This window comes from Carica papaya, chromosome 5 (genome assembly GCF_054855325.1).
Source record: "Carica papaya isolate Zhongbai chromosome 5, ASM5485532v1, whole genome shotgun sequence".
In the NCBI taxonomy this organism is placed as follows: Eukaryota; Viridiplantae; Streptophyta; class Magnoliopsida; order Brassicales; family Caricaceae; genus Carica; species Carica papaya.
In genome coordinates this window covers 3197170-3212318 of record NC_142313.1, presented here as the reverse complement: position 1 = coordinate 3212318, position 15149 = coordinate 3197170, and the positions used below count along the sequence as shown (strand labels likewise).

The following is a 15149-nucleotide window of genomic DNA, read 5'->3' as shown; positions in this document are numbered from 1 at the left end:
TTATAAATAACTTGAATCGTAGTTGTTTATATTATAATTTTTTTTTCTTTTTTAATGTAGAAATAATTAATTTGTAATTTTTATCCCTTATAACTATTTAAATTATCATAAAATATTTATTTTTATTCTAAAAATTAATTAAAAAAAACAAATATATCATAATTAAAAAAAATAATAATAATATGTCGTAATAATTTTTCTTCACCAAAACAATGCCTTCATTTTCTCTGATTAAACAAACTCTGATCTTCCTGCAAATACCTTCGTAAATCCCTAATTATCCTCCCAATTCCCATCTCTATCTCTCCCTCTCTCCCCAATAGAAATCCCTTTATTCTCTCTCCCCAAACATGCTTTTCGAACCGTTAATTCCCTACTCAAAATATCTTTCATAAAATTTTCCCTCAGTTTCTTTCCCCCAACTCTCAATTTTCCCTAGAGGTTTCTCGGATTTCCCCAACATGGGCAAAAACCAAGCTTACAAAGCGATGCAGAGAGCCAGGCTTGGGTCCAGCTCTGCCGCCCCGGAAGAGATCGATGACGGCATGGTCTGTACCCTTTCATTCTATAAACTATCCGCGTTCTTCAACTTCCATTTCGTTTTAACTCTTCTTCAATCGTTTGCTTTTGTATTTTTCTGTTTCTTTGCTGTTCTAATTGATTTTAGGAACTAACGTTTACTCTTACTTTGTCTGTCTGTTTTACTGACCTGTGGGTTTATTGAGCTAATGGGTTATTAAAGTTATTCGCTCTCTGTAAAGGACCGAGTACATGATCTATATACAGTCTACATATTTGTTTCCTAATGGGTTATTTACTTGGTTTCTTTTATTTCCAAAACACTTGCTAGAAGTTTGTCATTTGACTTGTGAAGTGTCGAGAGTAAGGTGTTTATATTTTAATTTATTTACCGAAACAAATATTTTCAAGGAATAGATTATTTGGCTTGTGAAATATTATCCTTTGACAATTTTGCAGCGCTGAAACAACTTTAATGATTGCCACCATTGTTAGGTAGCTATACTTTTAATCTACATCTTTATATAGTGGGAAAAAGATAATGTTATCTTCGCAATGTAATCTCCTAGTATGAAATCACTCTTGAGAGGCTTGAGTGCCAGGCAAATACATCTAGATAACACTAGCTTCAATTCTATTTTTGAAGCTCCATTAAGAGCACTACTTTGAACAAATGGAGATATGAAAACTGATGCGCTGGCTAAAGTAGCTGCTTGTTGGGATGCATGCACAGTATGCAGTACGTCGTGAGAGGGGGTGGAGGATCAATTGATCTAGAGAGCCTCGTGGGAATGTCTTTGTAAAGTATAAACTTGGGATAGGAAGAATTTTATGGGTATGTTCGGTTGAAGGTTGACCCTGGGAGTAGGATGAGGTTTTGGAAAGAGGAACGGGGTAATGGTGGGTCATTGCAGCATTGATTCCCGGTTATTTCCTCTTTAGCTAGAGGAAAAGAGGCTTTGGTGAATGAACATTTCTCTGTGACTGCTGGTCATGTCAGTGTGGGAGGTGGATCTTTTTAGGAATTTGAATGATTGGAAGGTGGAGGAGAATTGTCATCCTTTTGCACCATTTATCCCTTTTGTTCTATGGATTGTACGGGGCACGACGAACCTCTTTGGAAGTTGAAGGCTAATAGCTTCGTCAGTGTGAAATCTTTCTACTTCCTCTTCCTGCCCATCTTCTGTTTTAAGTGGTTTCTCTTGGAAACAAATTTGGAAATCGAATGCCTCTCATAGAATTGCATTATTTGCTCGGGAGGCAGCAAGAGGCAGAAAGTTTATAATTGGTAACCTTAGAAAGAGGGGTAAGATTCTGGTTGAACAGTTGATATCTCTGCAATGATGTGGCTGAAAAGACGGATCATCTTCTTCTGCGGTCCCCCTTTTCTTAGCTCCTTTGATCCATGGCTTTTCACTTTCTTGATCTACATCGAGTGATTGCTGGGGCACTTAAAAGAGAACTTGTGGGCATGGCAAGGTATCTGGGATGACAACAAGAAAAAAAAAAAAACTTCTCTCTTATCCCTCTGGCCACCATGTGGGTTAAATGGAAGGAAAGGCTTAGAAGGGCTTTTGAGTATGTTGAGTTTTTTTTTCCCCAGTTAGAGATTTGGGGTTCCAGAGCCTCTATTTTTCTTATAAGGTTCTCTTTTTTCTTCTGTTGAGAACTCAGGGGACTTTATTGATATTTTGACTGAATTTTGAATTCCAAATCTTGTATTTGGGGTTGCAGCTTTGGTGCATTATAAATAAATTTCTCTCGTTTCTTTCAAAAATTTATTCCGCAGAACCTGTAGGCTATACGCATTTTAAGGATTCCTTGAAGAACCTCTGTGGTAACCTGCAGAAATCTTGTCACTGTAGGCTTTATTCTTGGATCTTCTTCATATATGCCACTCATGAAAGCTTATCACCACAGCCCAAAGGTCTCTTCCCAAGGAACTCAAATGATATTTTCATTTGGCACTTTGAGGGGACTTTTCCGCTACAGCTTTAATATTTTACATATTTGAGATAATAACATTAATTGAGTTTTCAATTGTTTCCCTGTATAGATTAGCTACATTAACCATGGAATAGTACTCCAGTGATTTATTTTCCCATCTTGACTGCTATTGGGAAAAAAGATATGTTGTCAATATGTGCAGATAAGTGAGAGGACCATCTCATAAAGGGAGGTATTTGGTTAGTCATTGCTAATCTAAAATACCGCTGGTTAAATTTACGCATCTAGTTCTTCTAGAAATGACATATAAAACGTTGCATATTTGTAGTAAAGTTTTTACATTCTTTTTTGAGTTGTGCATTTGTTCTCCTATGCTGGAGTTTTTCTTTTTCCACTCATCTGAGGGGTGTAATAGGGGGAAGGAACCTAAGGTTTTATTGTACGGTGCTCTCTCTGCCGGGAGTTGAGTTTTATGGTTGGAACTGAAGTTAATGCCAGGATCTTTGGTTGATCCATCCAACTCCAAAATCCTTATGATATTGACAAAATGGTGTACTTGAGAGATATATGCATATCTAAGTTTCAAAAAGAATTTTAGGCCTCTTTTTGATATCTACCCTATGGTTGGAACATGGTGTCAAGATCTCAAGTTTCCCCATCCTAAGTCATTGTTATATTTGGTATAGGATGTTGCTTTTGGCCTTTTTAATGGGTATAAAAGGCATATCAATTCTTCAGTAATATGCCTGTATCTAGTTAAAAAGGAATTTTCCTTTTATGTTGATCTCTCCCCTATATCCTTCCTTATTTATGTTCTTTATTTTTGGTTTCTATTTGGTTTCAAAGTTTAGTTAGGATTACTTATTACTATAGTTATATTTTGGATTATTTCTTTTCCTGGAACATTTCTGATGAGGACAGTCGCAGGTGGATGGTTCTTTTCATTCACCAGAGTGGCATGCTGCTCGTTTGGCAAGCCTTAAAACTTCGCACACAGTTACCTGGGAAGAATTCAAAAAGAAACAAAAGGTAAGTCAGTAGTATAGCCTCACATTCAGACATTCTTATTTTGAAAATGAGCTTGACACTCACAACTGAGGACACATGCAATTTATCTGATTTTATGAACATATAGATAACAATAAACGTGTGTTAATGGTCGTTTCTAAGATAAAAAGTATTTCAAAAGTCATTTCAGAACTAACATTTGGTTTGTGGCTTTTACAGCTTGCATTTAATTTTTTAAATGTGGTTTGCTAGGCCCACTCTGGTATATGTGTTCTTTTGGTGTTTGGATCAAGGAGAAACTAAACTTTTCTGAAATTACAACATGAAAGCATAATGGTCATTGATATTTTATTGTTGAATTAATTCTACTTCTGTTACTTCATTCTTTTGGTATTACATATTCGAGTAAGATGCTACTAGGTAATAGATAATGACAATGGTCCAATAGTATTAAGTTGATGATTACAAATACTGGAAGTTGGAAGAGAAGAGATTGAGGAGATCTCGACATTTGATAATAAACAAGTATAATATTTATGTTGGTGATGCAATGATCTTAAACTTCTATCTCTTAATCATCCATAAAGATATTTCCAAATTTAGTGTCTATGCTAGTTACCACATGCTTACTGCTATTTAAGAAGCAATTTATTCAGTTGTTTAAGCAGGAAAAAAAAGGAGTAGCATGGACAAGAAACTGTTCCTGAGACCATTTCAAGAAATTGAAGTGTTCCTGAGATAAAATCATTTGACTCAGGCTTGGCCTTTTTATAGACTTTGGATACCTTGTCATTACTGCCCGCACTTTATTTTATTTCTAATCAAGAAGAAGACTAAAAGTTGACATAGAAGACAGAAAAGAAGTCTGCCTCTTGATAGGATTCCTTTTTCTTTTTCTTCAGAAAGAAGTCATGAGTACCAAGTTAGCATGAATTATTTTAGCTTGAAATTTAATTTGAAAATGGTTACTTGCCTTGATAATGAGTGAGGAAAGAATTATTCAGCACTAGCAACTTGGAAAAGTCAGTGGGGACTGCAGTCATTGTCCACTGGAAGCAATTTTCACTTCAGTTGATTGCTTTTTCTGTAAGCCAAATATTTGAAAAGCTTTAGGAAATTTCATTCTGTCTGGTTTTAAGAGGGTGAAGATAAGATTCATTTTTGCACCATTGGGTTCTAGTTGGTCTTCATGAAGCTGTTTATGATGATCCTTAGCCAGTGAAGTTCTTTTGTTTAGAAGAGACAAGGTTTGGGAAAAATATAAAAGAAATCATAAATAAATCAAAATTACTAGGTCTTACCAAGGCTAGATTTTGGATATTTGGAGTCAGAGAAATAAACTGAGATTCAGACAAAGGTAATCATATAGCCATGTTCACAACCAATACAGTTGTAGACGAGCTATGAACTATAACTTCATAATTTTTTTGTCAAACCTCTTTAAAAATTGCTTCATTACAATTTCTCCTCAATCCTTCTCCCTTTTTTCCTTTTTACCTGTTTAAAAGTTAAAAGGAATAATGCAGATTGTGCTTGAGAGGGACCTCTAGATGTAAATCTGTTTGAATGAATTCGGTTTCTTATAAGATAGTCAAGGGGGTAACTCCTTGGAATATGTTTGGTGTTTTTGATCATAAACGTGTGGGAATTGGCAAATTGAGGTTTGTTCTTTCAGATTTTGGTTGGAAAAAAATGTTCGTCCTGAAACAAATTGAGGATCATTAGTAACGAGAGGTAATTATTTACTTGATATTTCACGCTTGTGTTCTGTTGGTTGAAATGGCTGCACCAAGTCCACCAATGATCCTTTCACATTGTAAACAGCACTATCATTTGTCAGTTGATGGAGATGACAAGGTGATTACTATTACTAAATTTTCTGCTGATGTTTATGGCAATCCATACAGTTTATTATGGATTAAACAAGACAAGCATTAGTTCTTTTCACTATCAAAAACACCAAGTGGCAATTTTTTTTTTTTTTTATAAATTAATTTTTGATAAGATTGCCTGTCTTTTATTTCTTGCAAAAAATATTTGGCTTAAGTTATATCCGATGATACATTTATCAACCTCCATTGTATCAGCACATGTAATTATTTCCGACTCTAATGAAACTGCATCAGTGTTCTATCCTGACATTATCCTTAATGCAATAGGAAGAAGAAATAAGAAAGGGAGAACTTGAGGCGGATAAAGATAGAATGATGAGAGAGTACAGAGCTCAACTTGATGCTGAAAGGGCGCTTAAGCTTGCCCATGGAAGGAACCACTCTAGTAAATCTACTCGTAGAAAGGGTGAGCATAGAGGATCTTGAAACAGGAGAATCTTCCTGCTGCACTATATTTGCCTTCGTCTGTTTCTAATTGTTTGACATATCCTTGCAGATAGGAGAGATAAAGATTTAAAGAAGAGAAGCAGCAAAAAGAGAAAGGTGCCTCTAATTTATAATTAATATGTGGCTCTGTTTTCTGGTGCATACTATATTCAGATTGCATATCACTTTAAAAATTAACTTTGTTTTTTTGTTAATAAATTAATTACTTTTACTTCTTTCTGCCATTTTTTTTTTCCTTATGACGAATCAATTAGCAATCACTTGTCTTTATTGGTTCTCCTTACTAAGTGGAAGAATTTTGCATTAGACCTGTTACCTAGATTTGTTAAGCAGGAATGAGGTCGAAAGTATTGGAGAATCTGTATTTTTATTGTTAAGGTGGTTGATGTATTTCGTATAAACAGCAAGCCTTTTTACATCCTTGGATTTAAAACTGTCTGTGGATAATATTAATTTGGTAAATTACATGAATCCAAGAGTTCATACCCGAAACAATTACCACCTGGGTGGTTTGGCATTTTTTTGTTGTCAGTGTAAGTTCGTGCTTTTTCTTCTTATTTAGCATATAACTTAACATGAAACCAGTGAGCTCTAATTATTTTTTTCTCAATTTCTTAAGTCTTAGTATGGGACTAATGCCCTTTTCTTGTGCCTATATTGCTTTAAGCGTTTGGTTCCTGTCACATGCATTTGGTTTTTAGTGCAGTTCAGAAGGACTACAGGCAAATGTCTGGATACGTATATATTTCTCATGAAAAAGAAGGGAAAGCAGGGGAACAATGAAAACTTTGTGTTCCTTATTTGATTTTGACCATGAATAAGATTTGGAGGATAAGAGTACGGGGATCTTTATTTAATTTAACATGTGCAGCATTCAAGGAGGAGATCTTCAGACTCTGGCTCTTCTAGTTCATCCTCGGATTCATCAAGCAGCGACACCGAAGAGAGAGAATCACGAAAATCAAAGTCCCGGTCTAAGCGATCAAAGAAAGAAAAGAAACATAAATCGAGAAACAAGCACTGTAGCAGCAGTGATGAGGAGGAAGATGGTCCTGTTCCACTTTCAAGATTCTTCGGTAATTTGAAGAGTTGACACCATTAGCAGAGGATATACATATTGCTGTGTCAGTATTAGTTTCGTAGGATAGGAGATGAGTCCTGATCCCTTATTCCCATTTCCTTCGCGAATTACAGACCCATATGCTCCTTTCCAACTTTGATGAGCTTGTGAAATTTCAATTTGCCTTGAATCTCAATTTTAATTTCTCTTCCATTTCTTTAGAGGAAGTTCATCTCATTAACCGTGATGAATTTGTATGATATTGAAATCTTGTGTAATAAACAAACTCAAATTTCAATTCCCTTGTGCTGTATGCTGCTCTGCTGCCTGGATTCTGGATCAATTTTGATGTTAGTCTGATCTGTCCTTAGAGTTAGTAGCTTAGACAGTATATATTGCTATCTAGTGTCAGGTTTATAACATTAGTTATAACTATTAATTTGATTACAGAATTATAATTTTTTGGAATTGTTATTCAAAATATTACCATCCTAGTTTTCACAATTACATTTTCACCTCAGATTTAAAAATCTTTTAATTGAAGTTGCCTCCATTGTTTATTTTCTCCCAGCTGAACGAGCTTCCATTGTTTTTCTTAAATCTTATTTCTCATTGGAATGACTCGTTAAAAAGAAAAAAGAAATTGAAGAAACACTGTGTCTGCCATATGAATATATTTTACACATTTCAAATTATATATATATATATATATATATATAATACATCACCAGGGTATTGGTATGTGTGTACATATACAATAAAAATTAGTAAATATTTATATGTACCAAAACACAGTTCTCCTTTCGTTTTCTCATGTCATTATTCTTTGTCAATACTTCATTTACACAAATCATATTTCGTAAGTTCATAAAATGATACATGTCATCTACAAGCATGGATAATATATTACGTACGTAGGCACATTAATAGAAGTGCATGTGTTTGTATGAACAATATACACTTGACAAAAAAGAAACATATATATAACAATATTAAAAATGTGAACAGAGCTTACAAAGCGTAAAAACTATTTTTCTATTTTTTTAAAAAATCAATATTATCATATATATATATATATAAAAATTAAGTAAATCTAAACAATTAAAATGACAAACATTTTTATTGACTAAATGAAGGACTGTCACTCTCTTCAATTCCTGCACTTGAAAGTGGAAATTTTTACTTTTCTCCACTCTTAATAGTTTCACTGAATTCCAGCGTCAGGGGAAGAAGAAAAAGAAGAAAAATAAGAAACCAATATGGACAAGAAAATTTTAAATTTGCTCAACCCAACAGAAAAAGAAAAGAGCAATAAGAAACACAAACACAGTTACAACTGTTCTGGTCTATGAATGCCCGTTATCCAACTTTTTCAGTTCAAGATCCATCCATCTTTGGATGGAGTGTATATACATCAAGAAATCAATAACTTAACCAGAACATAAAAGTATCATGTCAATCACACTGATCAAAGCCATATAATGAATAGAACAGCATATGATCAACAACTATTGCTGGTACTCAGGGTTGAATGCAAGAGCTTCCCGGTAGATCAGTTCCTTCATTTGTTCCTCAGTTAATGCATGCTGCTCGAAGTCAAAGCTGAAGGGAGTCATGCACACAGGTTCGTCACTGATGTCGTGCAGTGATGTTAAGTAGGGATGAGCAAGTGCATCCTCAACTATCACAAGAAGTCGACATATTTAGGTAATTGAAAATCAATAGTGAGCCAAAGGAATGAGAAGAAGAGAAATTCACAACATGGAATCACTTTATGGTATTACAAAACTAACAAAATTGGTGTGAATAGTCCAAGCAACTCCATTCAGAAGAATGCTATCAATTGTAAAAAGGTTGAATTCAGAACAGGCATGCAAGAGATGCGGCAAAATCCAGTAAGCAGTAGGGTTTGGGTAATGGATATCTTTGTTTTACATCAATGTATAATGCGAAAACATAAACTGTTAATGTCCAAAATTTACTTAGTTTACCAGATATTGCTTTTTGTTTACTACATATTGTTGCGTCATCCAATTGAATGCCATGAGACTTGTTTCTATTTGAACTGAATAGACTATTCCACAATTTTATTATATTTTGGATTTACAGAAATTCACACTTGTAAAGGTTACAACTGGTAATAATAAACCAAATCTAATTAGAGGGCTAAAGAATCTTATTAACTAAAAAATGTGAACAAAGCAGTAGATAATGCCAATCTTCATGATGGGATTGAATGGACTAGAATTGAATGAAACAGAAAGTGCCTTGTCCCCATAGCAGATAAATGGAAAGGAGTAAAAACATTTTATTTTATTAGGATAGCAAGCCAAAAGGATTATTTCCAAAAAAAAAAGGATAGCGAGCCAAAAGGAGGGAATTGAAAACTACTAAAGTCTAAAAAAAGCAATACTCTTTGAAGATATTTTAACCTCCACTTTCCTTCTATTCATTTTCCCCATATTGGAGTAAAGGGAATAAAGGTGAGATGTTCACTTTAATTCTCTCATTGCTACTAAGAAATTCTCTCCAAAATATACGATTAAATCATTAACCTCCTAAATTTTCCATTCCATCGTTCTCTCTCCACTACCATATGCAAAATAGATTGGCTAGGAAGTGTAAGGATTCCCATTTCATGACTATCAAAGTGCTTGAAAATATGTCTGCATGTCAATCATAATACATGCAAAGGTCAAAGGAAATTAACACAATTCAATTTTAACCTCACCTGTGATCCTCTGCCTGGGATCAAAAGTTAACATCTTTTCAACAAGATCAATAGCGGCAGGGTGCACATTTGGAAACTTTTCGGTGAAGGACTGACGGCGATAAAGAGGAAGTTGCCGAATGTATCTTTTTGCATTTTCATTCAAGAACCCTAACTCTTCCTCCGAAGGGGTGCCGATCAGCTGCAATGTGTTTTTCTTGATTAATTAAGCTGACTAATAGAAATCGCTAAGGTTGTGCACCTATCTTGTTGAAACAAAGATTGACCATTTTCAAAAACTAATTGACAAAATATGAGCTTAATGAATGATTGGAATTTATTCTGGAAAGCTGTTCAGTAGAAAATGGAACATCAACGCCTTGTGATGATGCAACATCAAGCAGCTTGTTGACTGAAACTATCTATTCTCTCAAGATTAGACATACAAGAATGACGTGCGAATAGAAAGATTAAACTGCCAATAAAATTAAACCTGTCAAGGTAGCAATTTAAAGATTTGGAAAAATTACCTCCATAAGCAATCGCAGCTGATGCACATGATCTCTTCCAGGAAATAATGGTTTTCGATCCATCAACTCCATAAAAATACAGCCAACTGACCATACATCAATAGCTGCAGTATAATCTGAAGAATTTAACAACAGCTCTGGTGCACGATACCACCTTGTCACAACATATTCAGTCATAAAATCAGTTTCAGAAGTGACACGAGCCAGTCCAAAATCACATATTTTTAGGTCACAATTGGCGTTCAATAGGAGATTGCTTGGTTTTAAATCCCTGTGCAGAACATTTGCAGAATGTATATACTTCAACCCGCGGAGAATCTGATACAGGAAATACTGCAAAAGAAAATTAAGCAATAATGACTTTGATGTCTACAAAAGACCAGTTTTATTTGGGGAAAAACAGAACCTAATTGGGGACTTAGAAACCAAAAGAAGAAAAAGAAATACAATCACAATGGCCTTCCCATTTTAAGGAACAGAATAAAGCGCTAATGATGTTCTTGATATAACAAGGAAAAAAAAGCAAGTCACTTGCATTATAGCATGGGGATTTTTGCAGTACCTGATGAAGTTGTAAGGTTTAGCTAAAGATAATTTTCAAATGCAAAAGCGATCCAAAAATTGAAAAAGAAAAAAGAGAAAAAAAAGAAGAGAAAAATTTTATGATCCAAATAAACTAATTGACACCAGGCTTGAGCTAGGCTCTACAATACCAGGTTTGCAGTACCGTTTTACAAGAGTGAAGCAGGAGTAATAAGTAGATACATTATGGACTCCAAACAGATAGATACGATTGAGGAAACAAAAACAAGTGCCCTAGTATGAATCATTTAGCCTCAAGATTCATGCGCTTAAAAAGGCTGATATAATGTGGATGAAGAGTTATAACAGTGATAATGACTTAATGAAGACTCCATCCAACAAACTAACTTCAAAACTCAAACCTGGCAGTGCTCTTCTGACAGTGCTTGATTAGAGCGAATTATCTGATGCAGGTCCGTGTCCATCAACTCATAAGCAATATAAACATCATTGAAAGATTCCCTCTGAGGTGGTGGTATTATATCTCTGATTGCAACAACCTGCAACAAATGCAAATGATACTTTTAAACCGACCCGCATATTCTGCATCTGTCTTTCATGATGTTTCCTCCTTTTCCCCTCATTTTCCGGGGGCAAGAATAAAAAACTCAAAATGAGAAGTACAATTACAAATAAAGCATAAAAGGACAAAAATTAAAATCCAATCCTTTTGCATACTCCCAATGCTATAAAATAAGATATTTACTATGTTAAGATACTGAACTAATAAGAAATAGAAGCGATTAAAGTTCCATTAATTAGGTTTATAATTTGCTACGTAAAGAAATGCATGAAATATGGATTAAAGTTCATGCATTAAACACGTAAAGAAATGCATGAAATATGGAGCGTAAAAAAACTTGGTCAACTTAAAGTGAATCGTAACATATTTAAAGAAATGAAAAAGAATCCATCAGCATCAAGATTTGAAATTGTTCCCATAAAAATCTTCTGAAATGTGCTTTTCCATATCACCTTGTTTAAGCCAATTGAGGACAAACAAATTTAGAATCGTAACATGAGGAAAAGAATTTGGATGGAATTTTCTTAAAATGAAAAAATCACATGTTTCATCTTGTAGCTTAGAGTTGGTAGACGACAGCATATACAATCGTTATAACCGATGAAATATTAACATTCCCAATTAAGTAGCAAAATGCAAGTCAAAATGAGGATGTGTCCCCCCTTTTTTGCTGATTACAAGATCAAAATTTTGACTATGACTTAAGTAGGAAAATGGAGTCCATTCTCATTTTCACACCAGAAGCAAAGAATGAGAAAGTGAATAAAGGTTGATGCAAACACAAACACACTTTTCATCTAAACAGCTATTTGGGAAGCAAGGAAACCCCATTTCTTGGTATTTCAGTTATTCTGTTAAGGAAGTACAGATGGTATTCTAGTCATTCTTTCACCCTTTTTGCTTAAAGGTGCAAGGATCCAATACAATTTTTAGATACGTAACCAGAAGAGAAACTCGTGTAATAGTGCCACCCCCAAATATAACTATATGAGCAGTTAAGTTGCATAATGTTATCTGCCACCTCAAAAATAACCAAATTTGTATTAGCATTTTTGTCTCAGTTGATTTTTACCATTTGAAGGAAAGACAAATCTGTAAGAACAACCTGTTCTTGGTACTTATCACATGAATGGAGGAGTTTATTGAACATATTCCACATTGATTATTGATTAATTATTAAAATGGAAAATTTAACCCAAGTAGTAGGTATCACTCACTGACGTTTTCATGATCCATATGCCGAAGGAGCTTGATCTCACGAAGTGTCCTCTTCGCGTCAATCTTGTTATCGAATGCATTGGCTATCTTCTTTATTGCCACATTCTCATTTGTTTCAGAGTTCAAAGCCGAGCTAACAAATATCCACAAAAGAAGAAGAACAATAATCAAAATGTATAATAAGAAGATGTCCAATATAAATGCTTCCCGAGAACCTTATTGGGGTATGTATAGACAAAGAATGATAACAATACAGCAATCGATTAAGACTTCCCACTGAGCTCCATTTCTTTAAAAAAAAAATTATATTCCCCATGCCAGAAAGCAATCAAAACAATTTTTTTCACAAACAAGCTGCATCAGGATAGCTCTGAATACACATATACCACATACATTATGATCAAGCAATGAGTGTATCCTCCTAAAATACTAAATCCAACCACAGACACACTAGAGAATTGTCGAAACAAAACAAAATTACTCGGAAAAGAAGAAGAGACAGTCTAAAATCGTACAGACGTAATACAGAAACATCCTACGACGAAACCTAACTTCAATCCTAAAATTATTCAGAGCTATAGATACAAAGAGATGAAGAGTCAATACCAGACGATTCCATAAGCCCCCTTGCCGATGGGCATGATGGGCGGCTTGTACTTAGCAGTGACCTCAAAGATGTTCCCGAATATGTTGTACTGTATAAACCTCCCTCCATGACTCAGCGTCGCCGGAATGTTCTCGATCCCTCCCATCTGCGGATGCGGCGGAGGCTGCTGCTGAGGCGGCGGCACAGCAGCGCCCGCATCCGTCATCTCCGTATCCGCCGGCTGGCCTCCGCCACCGTCCATTAGTTAAAAAAAAAAAAAACTGTTACTGGATTCTCGCTTCTCTAGCGAGACGAAACGAAACACAGAGAAGGGTTAAGTGCGGAAGAACGAAGAGAGTGAAAATGAACGAGTTTTGGGTTTTTTAATGGGTCGGGTTCGGGTCCTCGTTCGGTCAACAGATCTATGGCCGTATCTGATGATTCTGATCTACCAATCTGATCTGATTATTATGAATGTTGTGCAGAGGAAGCAGGAGCTTTGTGGGTGCGTGTGTCGGGTTCTTTTTCTCTGGTTTTCTGCTTTGCTTTTTCTTGATTTTGTTTTTATTTTTGATATTTATAATAAATAATAATTTATTTATTTATTTATTTATTTATTTATTTACAGGATGAACACAAAACAACTCATGCCAACTACTTAATATTATTTTAGTTTATATTTTTCAACGGAATTATATATTTTTTTAATTCTTTTTCTTTTTTTAGCTTTAAAATAATTGGCAATTTTTATTAGAAGGAAAAAAAAAAGTTTTGAAAAATTCTTAAATTGGTTTAAGAATTGGGTTCTAAAAAAAAATAAATAATAAATAAATAAATAAATAGTGCATATATATATATATATGTTGGGAGAATATATGTATAGGCAGATAATTTATTGGTTATTTTTAGTTAGTGTAATAATTAATTTAAAGATTTAACATGAAAAGGTTGGTATTAGTTTTAGTTTAAATGATTGAATGGGTAAAAAGTTGGGAATTTCTTTCATTACTTTCATGGGGTAAAATCTTTACACACACACATATATATATATATGTATGTAATATAATTTTGTCAAACTACAAAAGAAATGGAAGTCAACTATTTTTTTTAAAAAAATTATTATTAGTTAAATTCTTTTCAAATTTTTTTACTACCTCTATGAAATTCATTCATTTATTACCCAATCATTTATTAATTATCATTAGTTTACAATAATAATTAATAAATATATGTAAATTAATGATTTCATGTGATAAATTTAACTTTAGTGCATTATTGTAATTTATTATTTAAGATAATTTTTATATTTATAATAATAATAATACAATTAATAATCATAGCATTTTATAAATAATATAGAGAACCATAAAATTCAATTCAAATTTGTATTTTTATAAAATTGAGTAAGTAAAAAAAAAGGTGATGATCAAACTAAATTAAAAAATAAATAATGCATTTTTTATTCTCTATTTTTTCCATAACATTTATATGGTGGAGATCATTTATATAAAGTTATAAATAATAGTTATAAAAAAGTTAAGAAAATTGTTTATTATAATGAATCTCTCAATATATAGATATATATATATATATATATATCTTATTATTAAAATTTAAAAAATCAACAAAAGAAAAAGTGGTCCTAACCCATTAAATCATGAGTATGTCCACTATTCTAATATTAAAATTCAACAAAATCAAATTAGATATCATCAAAATAATTATAGAGCATATCCTTCATATGTATCCAAAGTTTGATTATATATAAAAAAAAAACTACTTTTAAAAATCAACTTTACAAAACCCAAATGAAAAATACACGTACCAACAAAACCCTCTTATTATATACAATTAAATACCATATTATTATTATATTTATCTTATTAGGTTTAGCAATTGCAAAAAACAATAGAAATAATTTGCAGCCAATTTAATGGCTGCTATACCATATAGTTCTAGGCACGTGCTCCATCTCCAGAGGTATATAATGTTGATAAGACCAATCGTAGTTGACAACCAAAAAAGCCATAAAAACTCTCCACCATTTTCAAATTTTAACATCTCTTTTGGGTCCACCACAAATCTTAAAACCTTGACTTCTAATCAAATTATATATATATATATAAA

The 15149-nt window shown here is 33.5% G+C and overlaps 2 protein-coding genes across 4 annotated transcripts; one reads left to right on the top strand and one right to left on the bottom strand.

Moving 5' to 3' along the window:
• Positions 1–204: 204 nt before the first annotated feature.
• On the top strand, positions 205–7175 carry LOC110825842 (stress response protein). Of its 3 annotated transcripts, XM_088219706.1 has the most exons (6): positions 205–548; positions 3419–3495; positions 5150–5331; positions 5634–5772; positions 5863–5909; positions 6685–7175. In XM_088219706.1, the coding sequence occupies exons 3-6, from the start codon at positions 5254–5256 to the stop codon at positions 6904–6906; spliced, it is 486 nt and encodes a 161-aa protein (XP_088075832.1). In that variant the 5' UTR covers positions 205–548; positions 3419–3495; positions 5150–5253; the 3' UTR covers positions 6907–7175. The 3 variants fall into 3 exon arrangements, with proteins under 3 accessions (XP_088075832.1, XP_088075830.1, XP_088075831.1); XM_088219704.1 differs by lacking the exon at positions 5150–5331 and having other exon boundaries at positions 3394–3495; XM_088219705.1 differs by having other exon boundaries at positions 502–548; positions 3394–5331.
• Positions 7176–8133: 958 nt separating this feature from the next.
• On the bottom strand, positions 8134–13432 carry MPK10 (MAP kinase 10). The gene is made up of 6 exons (XM_088219434.1): positions 13043–13432; positions 12440–12569; positions 11058–11195; positions 10114–10446; positions 9605–9785; positions 8134–8554 (listed from the first exon to the last, which is right to left on the bottom strand). Exons 1-6 carry the CDS (start codon positions 13282–13284, stop codon positions 8382–8384), a joined length of 1197 nt encoding a protein of 398 aa, XP_088075560.1. The 5' UTR covers positions 13285–13432; the 3' UTR covers positions 8134–8381.
• Positions 13433–15149: the final 1717 nt, after the last annotated feature.